The 12,300-nt window shown below is 37.2% G+C and overlaps 1 protein-coding gene across 3 annotated transcripts in view; it reads left to right on the top strand.

Moving 5' to 3' along the window:
* LOC120862205 (UDP-glucuronosyltransferase 2A1) overlaps nucleotides 1-4,989 on the top strand; it is a 54,880-nt gene extending 49,891 nt beyond the window's left edge. For 2 of the 3 annotated variants that reach the window (XM_040238328.1, XM_040238327.1), the window contains one exon: nucleotides 3,511-4,989. In XM_040238328.1, the coding sequence (XP_040094262.1) occupies nucleotides 3,511-3,790 (280 nt within the window). In that variant the 3' untranslated portion in view covers nucleotides 3,791-4,989. The remainder of the gene's footprint in view (nucleotides 1-3,510) is intronic. The other variant, XM_040238326.1, reaches the window with a different exon arrangement.
* Nucleotides 4,990-12,300: the final 7,311 nt, after the last annotated feature.

Genomic DNA, 12,300 nt, shown 5'->3' with positions numbered 1-12,300 from the left:
TTTTTGAGATTAGTTGTTTGTAAGTTGCTTCATTTGCTATTATTTTCTCCCATTCCGAAGGCTGTCTTTTCACCTTGCTTATAGTTTCCTTTGTTGTGCAGAAGCTTTTAAGCTTAATTAGGTCCCATTTATTTATTTTTGCTTTTATTTCCAATATTCTGGGAGGTGGGTCATAGAGGATCCTGCTGTGATTTATGTCAGAGAGTGTTTTGCCTATGTTCTCCTCTAGGAGTTTTATAGTTTCTGGTCTTACGTTTAGATCTTTAATCCATTTTGAGTTTATTTTTGTGTATGGTGTTAGAAAGTGTTCTAGTTTCATTCTTTTACCAGTGATTGCTCAGTTTTCTCAGCACCACTTGTTAAAGAGATTGTCTTTAATCCATTGTATAGTCTTGCCTCCTTTGTCGAAGATAAGGTGTACATAGGTTCATGGATTTATCTCTGGGCTTTCTATTTTGTTCCATTGATCTATATTTCTGTCTTTGTGCCAGTATCATACTGTCTTGATGACTGTGGCTTTGTAGTAGAGCCTGAAGTCAGGCAGGTTGATTCTTCCAGTTCCATTCTTGTTTCTCAAGATCGCTTTGGCTATTTGAGGTCTTTTGTATTTCCATACAAATTGTGAAATTATTTGTTCTAGCTCTGTGAAAAATACCATTGGTAGCTTAATAGGGATTGCATTGAACCTGTAGATTGCTTTGGGTAGTATACTCATTTTCACTATATTGATTCTTCTGATCCATGAACATGGTATATTTCTCCATCTATTAGTGTCCCCTTTGATTTCTTTCACCAGTGTTTTATAGCTTTCTATATATAGGTCTTTAGTTTCTTTAGGTAGATATATTCCTAAGTATTTTATTCTTTTTGTTGCAATGGTGAATGGAATTGTTTCCTTAATTTCTCTTTCTGTTTTCTCATTTTTAGTGTATAGGAATGCAAGGGATTTCTGTGTGTTGATTTTATATCCTGCAACTTTACTATATTCATTGATTAGCTCTAGTAATTTTCTGGTGGAATCTTTAGGGTTTTCTATGTAGAAGATCATGTCATCTGCAAACAGTGAGAGTTTTACTTCTTTTCCAATTTGGATTCCTTTTATTTCATTTTCTGCTCTGATTGCTGTGGCCAAAACATCCAAAACTATGTTGAATAGTAGTGGTAAGAGTGGGCACCCTTGTCTTGTTCCTGACTTTAGGGGAAATGCCTTCAGTTTTTCACCATTGAAGATAATGTTTGCTGTGGGTTTGTCATAGATAGCTTTTATTATGTTGAGGTATGTTCCTTCTATTCCTACTTTCTGGAGAGTTTTTATCATAAATGGATGTTGAATTTTGTCAAAGGCTTTCTCTGCATCTATTGAGATAATCATATGGCTTTTATTTTTCAATTTGTTAATGTGGTGAATTACATTGATTGACTTGCGGATATTGAAGAATCCTTCATCCCTGGGATAAAACCCACTTGGTCATGGGGTATGATCTTTTAAATGTGTTGTTGGATTCTGATTGCTAGAATTTTGTTAAGGATTTTTGCATCTATGTTCATCAGTGATATTGGCCTGTAGTTTTCTTTTTTTTGTAGTATCTTTGTCAGGTTTTGGTATTAGGGTGATGGTGGCCTCATAGAATGAGTTTGGAAGTTTACCTTCCTCTGCAATTTTCTGGAAGAGTTTGAGTAGGATCGGTGTTAGCTCTTCTCGAAATTTTTGGTAGCATTCAGCTGTGAAGCCGTCTGGACCTGGGCTTTTGTTTGCTGGAAGATTTCTGATTACAGTTTCAATTTCCATGCTTGTGATGGGTCTGTTAAGATTTTATATTTCTTCCTGGTTCAGTTTTGGAAAGTTGTACTTTTCTAAGAATTTGACCATTTCTTCCACGTTGTCCATTTTATTGGCATATAATTGCTGATAGTAGTCTTTTATGATCCTTTGTACTTCTGTGTTGTCTGTTGTGATCTCTCCATTTTCGTTTCTAATTTTATTGATTTGTTTTTTCTCCCTTTGTTTCTTGATGAGTCTGACTAATGGTTTGTCAATTTTATTCATCCTTTCAAAGAACCAGCTTTTAGCTTTGTTGATTTTTGCTATGGTCTCTTTTGTTTCTTTTTCATTTATTTCTGCCCTACTTTTTAAGATTTCTTTCCTTCTACTAACTCTGGGGTTCTTCATTTCTTCCTTTTCTAGTTGCTTTAAGTGTAGAGTTAGGTTATTTATTTGACTTTTCTCTTGTTTCTTGAGGTATGCCTGTATTGCTATGAACTTTCCCCTTAGCACTGCTTTTATAGTGTTCCACAGGTTTTGGGTTGTTGTATTTTCATTTTCATTCATTTCTATGCATATTTTGATTTCTTGTTTGATTTCTTCTGTGATTTGTTGGTTATTCAGCAGCATGTTGTTCAACCTCCATATGTTGGAATTTTTAATAGTTTTTCTCCTGTAATTGAGATCTAATCTTACTGCATTGTGGTCAGAAAAGATGCTTGGAATGATTTCAATTTTTCTGAATTTACCAAGGCTAGATTTATGGCCTAGGATATGATCTATCCTGGACAAGTTTCTGTGTGCACTTGAGAAAAAGGTGAAATTCATTGTTTTGGGGTGAAATGCCCACCAAACCAGCTCTCCAACAGATGCTAAAGGATATTCTCTAGACAGGAAACACAAAAAGGGTGTATAAATTCGAACCCAAAACAATAAAGTAAATTGCAACAGGATCATACTTATCAATAATTACCTTAAATGTAAATGGTTTGAATGCCCCAATCAAAAGACAAAGACTGGCTGAAGGGATACAAAAACAAGACTCCTATATGTGTTGTTTGCAAGAGACCCACCTCAAAACAGGGGACACATATAGACTGAAAGTGAAGGGCTGGAAAAAGATATTCCTCAGAAACAGAGACCAAAAGAAAGCAGGAGTAGCAATACTCATATCAGATAAAATAGACTTTAAAACAAAGGCTGTGAAAAGAGACAAAGAAGGACACTACATAATGATCAAAGGATCAATCCAAGAAGAAGATATAACAATTATAAATATATATGCACCCAACATAGGAGCACTGCAATATGTAAGAGAACTGCTAACAAGTATGAAAGGGGAAACCAACAATAACGCAATAGTGGGAGACTTTAATACCCCACTCACACCTATGGATAGATCAACTAAACAGAAAACTAACAAGGAAACACAAGCTTTAAATGATACAATAGACCAGTTAGACCTAATTGATATCTATAGGGTAAGACCTTTAATTAATTATTCTTTCTACCTTATGTACACATGTATACTGTTAAGTACAGGAACAATTTAATTTTAAAAAAATATTGAAAATTGTATGTGTAAAGTTCTTTTAGCTCTGAAGGGAGGAGTCCTCCTAACAGACTGTAATGTATAAATTAGAGTCATGACTGTAGAGATAAAGCTTTAGGAGAAAAGCTATGAAATATTACTATACTTACCTTATATGAAATCAAAACTCTATAATTTCTATGTTTTTGCCTGCCAGTTATAAAGAGAATGCTATGAGGTTAAAAATGATTCACCATGATCAGCCTGTAAAACCCCTGGACCGAGCAGTCTTCTGGATCGAATTTGTCATGCGCCACAAAGGAGCCAAGCACCTGAGGCCAGCCGCCCACAACCTCACCTGGTACCAGTACCACTCTCTGGATGTGATCGGTTTCCTGCTAGCCTGTGTGGCAACAGCTGTATTCTTGGTCACAAAATGTTGTCTGTTTTGTTGTCGAAAATTTGGTAAAACAGGAAAGAAGAAAAAAAGAGAATAGATCTTTCTAAGTTTGCCAAAGGCTTGCATGGGCATTTCTGTTTATTCTAGCCACAATGACCTTAAACATATCTTCATCCTATTTCCAAAATTCCATTCCTCTCTACCTTAACATAGATATAAATTCTAGAATTCAACAATAGCATTAACCATGGTCATGTTCCATTCTTTCTTTATCTTTTCCCAGCTGGCTTTACTCTCTTTCTCAGATATTCCTAAGAAAGGTACACAAATAATTTTATGTTTGTCTATTCATAGTATTAGGCTTCCATGGTGGCTCAGAAGGTAAAGAATCTTCCTGCAGTGCGGGAGACCTGGTTTGATCCCTGAACTGGGAAGATCCCTGGACTGGGAAGATCCCCTGGAGAAGGTTAATGGCAACCCACTCCAGTATTCTTACCTGGAGAATTCTTTGGACAGAGGAGCCTGGTGGGCCAGATACAGTCCATGGAGTTGCATAGAGCTGGACATGACTGAGAGACTAACGCTTTCACCTTCATTCATAATATCAATTTTTTCTTTATTTTTAACTTTAAGTTATATGCTGATTGGCAATATATTGAATCCTGAGGAAAATGTAATGTACTTACACAAATGTAAGTCAGAGCTGATGGATGCAGAGAACACAGAGAATAAAATTCACAATATTAGCTAGAACATACAAATTAGAAAACCATGATAGGAGACTAGTCTATTACAAGAAGACTAATGATTTTATTTGTCATAAAAGACTTTCTGCTTGCCAAGTGTTACTGAGGTCAGAGCATGAATTGATAATAACTATGATGGCATATCACACCAGGGACAGTGAAAATCTACAGATTTTCATTAAACACATAGATAACCATACTTATATTTCTGACTTTAGTCAGAAAATATTCTTGTGTACCATTTTGTGCAAGAGACTGAACACTGCCTTCAAGCAAGAGATCTATTGAATTATTGGTTCTTTTTTCTCAGGGACAGAGAATGTCAACAGTATGTTAAGGAAGAACAGATAATTTTTTAGAAAAAATAGCAAGAAATATAGAAAACATTTTAATAATTTTATGAAAATTGTAATTTATAGTACAATGGATAATCTTGAAGTTAAGATCTGATTCATTATATTTAAAAAATGTTAATGCTCATAATCTATAGCCACTATAATCAAAAGTGTCATTTTATGTCAAAAAATAAATACTTTACTGATACAACTATTATACTAGTTTTCAGTCTCTATTTTCAATAAATTTAAATGCATCAATTAGTTGTTCAAGGATATGAGATGTTAACAAACCTATTCAACCAAGGATTGTTGTTGTTGTTTTTAATATAAATGTGTTTATTTTAATTGGAGGTTAATTACTTTACAATATTATATTGGTTTTGCCATACATCAACATGAATCCGCCACAGGTCTACACATGTTCCCCATCCTGAACCCCCCTCCCCCCACCCTCCCCGTACCATCCCTCTGGGTCATCCCAGTGCACCAGCCCCAAGCATCCAGTATCATGCATCGAACCTGGACTGGCGATTTGTTTCATATATGATATTATACATGTTTCAATGCCATTCTCCCAAATCATCCCACCCTCTCCCTCTCCCACAGAGTCCAAAATACTGTTCTTGCTAAGTCATGTCCGACTCTTTTGCAATCCGATGGACCACAGTCTTCCAGGTTCCTCTGTCCATGGGATTTCCCAAGCAGGAATACTGGAGTGGGTTGGGATTTCTTTCTCCAGGGCATCTTCTTGACCCAAGTGTTGAACCCAAGTCTCCTGCCTTGTAGCCAGATTCTTTACCACTGAGCCACCAAGGAAGCCCCTCAACCAACTATATGCTGTAGTAAATATGTATCAATGCAAAGCACTAAAGAGGAATAGTTATACTGGATTCAGCTTTGCATTAATTTAACAAATGCATTAAAGATTTTACTTTATTTATCCATTATAAGCTTAATGACACATTTAATTAAAGTTTTAATTTCAATATTTGATATATAACTGGAAGAAAAATGGCATCCACAGACTTACTGAACTTTTAAAAACTTTTATTTATTTTAATATGGTATATTGAAAGTTACCTCCAATTTAAAAATAATTATATCACTGAAGTATTTCCTCTTGAATATGGGGCCTCCCAGGTGGTATAGTGGTAAAAATCTGCCTGCTAGTGCAGGAGATACAAGAGATTTGGGTTCCATCCTTGGGTTGAGAAGATCCCTGGAGTAGGAAGTGGCAACCTGCTCCAACATTCTTGCATAGGAAATCCCATGGACAGAGGAGCCTGGTGGGTTACAGTCCATGGGGTCGTGAAGAGTTGGATATGCGTGAGCACACGTGCACACACACTCAAAAATGTACAATACTGAAAAGGCAAATAAATTCTATAGATTTATTGTGAAGACTGAATATGTATTTGTTAAATGTTATCTTTCTAAAAAGGTGAGTCATCCTGATATGTTTTGACTTTAAAAATCATGTTTTGAGAACAGATCTTTGTTTGCTCTATTCTCGATTTATTTTTGCCAATTAGAATGTAGCAAACAGTTTAGGTCTCATGAGAGCTGGGCTGGCCATTCCTGGCCAGCTGGCCATGAACACTATCTAAGTGCAAGCACCCGTTTGGTTTCTGAGATTGGATACCCGTTACATATAGGACTAACTTCAGCTCCATAGCTACTACTCACCTGATAGCTCCCTTTCTGACTCTAGTTACCTACAGGTTTCTTCCTTTGCCTGAGAATCTCACTAATCTCTTAGAATGTTACTGCTATCTTTAGTGAGAATTGAAACTATGGAGGAAGAAACAGATGGTCAAAGGTGTAGAAATGGAAGCACAAAGCAATTCCTGAAGACATGGTCTCAAACCAGGAAGAGAATGGTGATGAAATATAATTACTATCTTTCCCCCATTGCCTAAATCCAGCTAGAAGCTACAGAGCAGAATTCAATTAATACAGTACACAGATGTGAGCATCCTGAGATACAAAATTTGAGAATAAAATTGAGGCTATTAGGTCTGGGGAGATAAATGAAGAATAACTAAAGCATTCCAGGATCACCATTATGAGCAGATTCAGAGGACGCTTTGAAGCGAGAATAAGGAAGAATGACTAGTTATTAGGAACAAAACTGGGGGTTCTTTCTTAGAAAACCAGGAGAGGATGATGCTTCAAGAATGAAGGGATGAACAATTATGAAATAAACATTTTAATTGACACATGGTATAAAACCAAGGAACTTGTTAGAATACATTAATTTCAAAGTAAACATGAATTATTAAGAAAGAGACTGATGCATTCGATTTTACAGATACAATCATTTACTTAAAATTTTAAAAGTTATTAATTGAATAATCATGAGAAGTAATAACAGCTCAATAAAATGAACAGCTCTGAAAAATTATATGAGTATTAAAATTCATTGAATATATTTTCTTCAGCTGTTTTGTTTGGTGATTTATGTACATTTCTCTAGTACTTACAACCCTCTCATACAGACATGTTCGCTTTATTAGAATGAGTAAGAAAGTTATATGCATTTAATATAACTTTATGTAAATATATTAATTTAAAACAGTAAGCAAAAAGGGGATGTTTATATATAACTATGCATATTTAGTTACATGTTTGCTTGATATTTACTCAAAATTATGCATGCTAATACAGGGCTTCTCCATAACTCAGCTGGTAAAGAATCCACCTGTAATGCAGGAGACCCTGGTTCAATTCCTGGGTCGGGAAGATCCCCTGGAGTAAGATATGGCAACCCACTCCAGTTTCTTGCCTGGAAAATCCCCATGGACAGAGGAACCTGGCGGGTTACACTCTGTGGGGTTGCTAAGAGTTGAACATGACTGAGCAACTAAAAACAGCACATATATGCTAATGAGCAACTACTAGAAATAAGTTTGAAATCTGATATTTATTTCATTCACTTATTTATTCAGCAAATATGTTTAGAGAAAATATGGAAATATTTTGGAGACTCAGTGTGCTCTTTTAGGGGATGTAATATTTAACAAGATAAACACTGTATTTTTCTTTATGAAAAATTACTGTCTGATAGGGACTTTAAATGGGCACATACTGTAATCTCCATTGCCAATAAATAAATAGGAATAGTCATGTTCATAGCAGAAAAATGCAGAAAGACATGGCAATTTTCCAGACAAAGAACAAAGGAAAGAGTCATAACTTTAAGAAAGCATGGCTATGAAAATAATTTAAGAAGTTTATTATTTATACAGCATAGGATTTTACTTTCACCACCGAACACATTCACAACAGGGCTTCATTTCTGCTTGGCTCAGCCTCTTTATTCTTTCTGGGGCCATTTCTCCACTCTTCTCCAGTGGCATATTGGACACCTACAAACGTTGGGAGTTCATCTTTCAGTTTCGTATCTTACTGCCATTTCATACTTTCATAGGGTTTTCAAGGCAAGAATGCCTTTCTCCTCATCAGTGGATGGTGTTTTGCCAGAACTCTCCACCATGACCCATCTGCCTGGGTGACCCTTCACAACATGGCTCATAATTTCATTGAGTTATATAAGGCTGTGACCTTTGTGATCATTTTGATTAGATTTCTGTGGTTTCCATTCTCTCTGTCCTCTGATGGATGAGGATGAGAGGCTTGTGCAAGCTTTCTAATGGGAGAGGCTCTCATAGTCAACAAGAGTCCAAAATTCAGTACTCGAGCACAGTCTCAAAAATGACGGAATGATCTCAGTTCATTTCCAAGGCAAACCATTCAACATCACTGTAAACCGAGTCTATGCCACAACCACAAATGCTGAAGAAGCTGAAGTTGGACGGTTCTAGGAAGACCGACAAGACCTTTGAGAACTAACGCTAAAAAAAGATGTCTTTTTCATTACAGGAGACTGAAATGCAAAAGTAGGAAGCCAAGCGATACCTGGAATGAGACGTTAGGCCTTGGTGTACAAAATGAAGCAGGGAAAACGATAACAGAAATTTGTCAAGAGAACACATTGGTCATAGCTAACACCCTTTTACAACAACACAAGAGACAATTTTAAACATGGACATCACCAGATGGTCAGTACCAAAATCAGATTGATTATATTCTTCACAACCAAAGATGGAAAACCTCTATACAGTCAGCAAAAACAAGACCTAGAGCTGAATGTGGCTCAGGTCATGAGCTCCTTATTGCAAAATTCAAACTTAAATTGAAGAAAGTAGGGAAAACCACTATGCCATTCAGGTATGAACTAAATAAAATTTCTTATGATTATACAGTGGAATGAACAAATAGTTTCAAAGGAATAGGTAGGATAGACAGAGTGTCTAAAGAACTATGGATGATGTTCACAACATTGTTCCCTAGGCAGTGATCAAAACCATCCCTGAGAAAAAGAAAGGCAACAAGTCAAAATGGTTTTCTGAGGAGGCCTTACAAATAGCTAAGAAAAGAAAAGAAGATAAAGGCAAAGGAGAAAAGAAAAGATATACCCATCTGAATGCAGTAGCTCTTCTTGGCTGCTGCCCTTGACCTTGAACATGGGGTAACTCCTCCCCTCTCCTCCTGTGCCGTCGCAGCCACAGCACTGCTGAATCAAGGAATCAGTGAACCAAAATGGACTGAAATGGGTGAATTTAACTCAGATGACAATTATATCCTTTACTGTGGGCAGGAATCCCTTAGAAGAAATGGAGTAGCCATCATGGTCAACAACAGCGTCTGAAATGCAATACTTGGATGCAATGTCAAAAATGACAGAATGATATCTGTTCGTCTCCAAGGCAAACCATTCAATATCATGGTAATCCAAGTCTATGCCCTGACCAGTAACACTGAAGAAGCTGAAGTTAAACGGGTCTGTGAAGACCTACAAGAGCTTTTAGAACTAACACCCCCAAAAGATGTCCTTTTCATTATAGGGCACTGGAATGCAAAAGTAGGAAGTCAAGAAACACCTGGAGTAACAGGCAAATTTGGCTTTGGAGTACAGAATGAAGCAGGGCAAAGGCTAATAGCATTTTGCCAAGAGAATGCAGTGGTCATGGCAAACACCCTCTTCCAACAACACAAGAGAAGACTCTACACATGGGCATCATCAGATGGTCAAAACCAAAATCAGACTGATTATATTCTTTGCAGCCAAAGATAGAGAAGCTCTATAGAGTCAGCAAAAACAAGACCAGTAGCTGACTGTGGCTTAGGTCATGAACACTTTATTGCCAAATTCAGACTTAAATTGAAGAAAGTAGGGAAAACCACTAGACCATTCAGGTATGACCAAAATCAAATCCCTTATGACTATACAGTGGAAGTGAGAAATAGATTTAGAGGACTAGATCTGATAGACAGAGTGCCTGACGAACTATGGATGGAGGTTCATGACATTGTACAGGAGACAAGAATCAAGACCATCCCCAAGAAAAAGAAATACAGAAAAGCAAAATGGCTGTCTGAGGACACTTTACAAATAGCTGTGAAAAGAAGAGAAGCGAAAAGCAAAGGAGAAAAGGAAAGATGTACCCATTTGAAAGCAAAGTTCCAAAGAATAACAAGGAGAGATAAGAAAGACTTCTTTAGCAACCAGTGCAAAGAAATAGAGGAAAATAATAGACTAGGAAAGACTAGAGATATCTTCAAGAAAATTAGAGATACCAAGGGAACATTTCATGTAAAGATGGGCTCGATAAAGGACAGAAATGGTATGGACTTAACAGAAGAGGAAGATATTAAGAAGAGGTGGCAAGAATACACAGAAGAACTGTACAGAAAAAGATCTTCACAACCCAGAAAATCACGATGATGTGATCACTCACACTCACCTAGAGAAAGACATCCTGGAAAGTGAATGGCCTTAGGAAGCCAAGGACAAGTGGGCCTTAGGAAGCATCACTATTAACAAAGCTACTGGACGTGATGAAATTCCAGTTGAGCTATTTTAAATCCAAAAAGATGATGTTGTGAAAGTGCTATACTCGGTATGTCAGCAAATTTGGAAAACTCAGCAGTGGCCACAGGAGTGGAAAAGGTCAGTTTTCATTCCAATCCCTAAGAAAGGAAATGCCAAAGGATGCTCAAACTACTGCACATTCATACTCATCTCACACGCTAGTAAAGTAATGCTCAAAATTCTCCAAGCCAGGCTTCAGCAATATGTGAACCGTGAACTTCCAGATGTTCAAGCTGGATTTAGAAAAGACAGAGGAACCAGAGATCAAATTGCCAACATCCACTGGATCAACGAAAAAGCAAGAGAGTTCCAGAAAAACATCTATTTCTGCTTCATTGACTATGCCAAAGCCTTTGTGGATTACAGCAAACTGTGGAAAATTCTGAAAGAGATGGGAATACCAGACCACCTGACCTGTCTCTTCAGAAACCTATATGCAGGTCAGGAAGCAACAATTAGAACTGGACATGGAACAACAAACTGTTTCCAAATAGGAAAAGGAATATGTCAAGGCTGTATATTGTCACCCTGCTTATTTAACTTATATGCAGAGTACATCATGAGAAACACTGGGCTGGAGGAAGCACAAGCTGGAATTAAGATTGATGGGAGACATATCAATCACCTCAGATATGCAGATGACACCACCCTTATAGCAGAAAGTGAAGAGGAACTAAATAGCCTCTTGATGAAAGAGGAGAGTGAAGAAGTTGGCTTAAAACTCAACATTCAGAAAACTAAGATCATGGCATCCAATCCTGTCACTTCATGGCAAATAAATGAGGAAACAGTGGAAATTGTGGCTAACTTTATTTTTTCGGGCTCCCAAAATCACTGCAGATGCTGATTGAAGCCATGAAATTAAAAGACACCTACTCCTTGGAAGGAAAGTTATGACCAACCTAGATAGCATATTAAAAAGCAGAGACATTACTTTGTCAACAAAGGTCTGTCTAGTCAAGGCTATGGTTTTTCCAGTGATGTGTATGAATGTGAGAGTTGGACTACAAAGAAAGCTGAGCACTGAAGAATTGATGCTTTTGAACTCTGGTGTTGGAAGAGACTCTTGAGAGTCCCTTGGACTTCAAGGAGATCAAACCAGTCCATCCTAAAGGAGGAGCTCCAATACTTTGGCCACCTGAAGTGAAGAGCTGACTCATTTGAAAAGACCCTGATGCTGGGAAAGATTGAAGGCAGGAGGAGAAGGGGATGACAGAGGATGAGATGATTGGATGGCATCACTGACTCAATGGACATCGGTTTGGGTAGACTCTGGGACTTGATGATGGACAGGGAGCCCTGGCGTGCTGTGGTTCATGGGGTCACAAAGAGTCGGATACAACTAAGTGACTGAACTGAACTGAATGCAGTGTTCCAAAGAAGAGCAAGGAGAGATAAGAAAGTCATCTTAAGTAAACAATCCAAAGAAATAGAAGAAAACAGTAAAATGAGAAAGACTAGACATCTCTTCAAGAAAACTAGAGATACCAAGGGAACTTTTCTTTCAACGATGGGTATAATAAAGGATAGAAAAAGTGTGGACCTAACAGAAGCAGAAGATGTTAAGAACATATGGCAAGAATACAGA

Source organism: Oryx dammah, unplaced genomic scaffold (genome assembly GCF_014754425.2).
Source record: "Oryx dammah isolate SB20612 unplaced genomic scaffold, SCBI_Odam_1.1 HiC_scaffold_3, whole genome shotgun sequence".
Lineage (NCBI taxonomy): Eukaryota > Metazoa > Chordata > Mammalia > Artiodactyla > Bovidae > Oryx > Oryx dammah.
The sequence above is the reverse complement of the archived record's forward strand: the minus strand, read 5'-3'. Positions and strand labels throughout refer to the sequence as shown.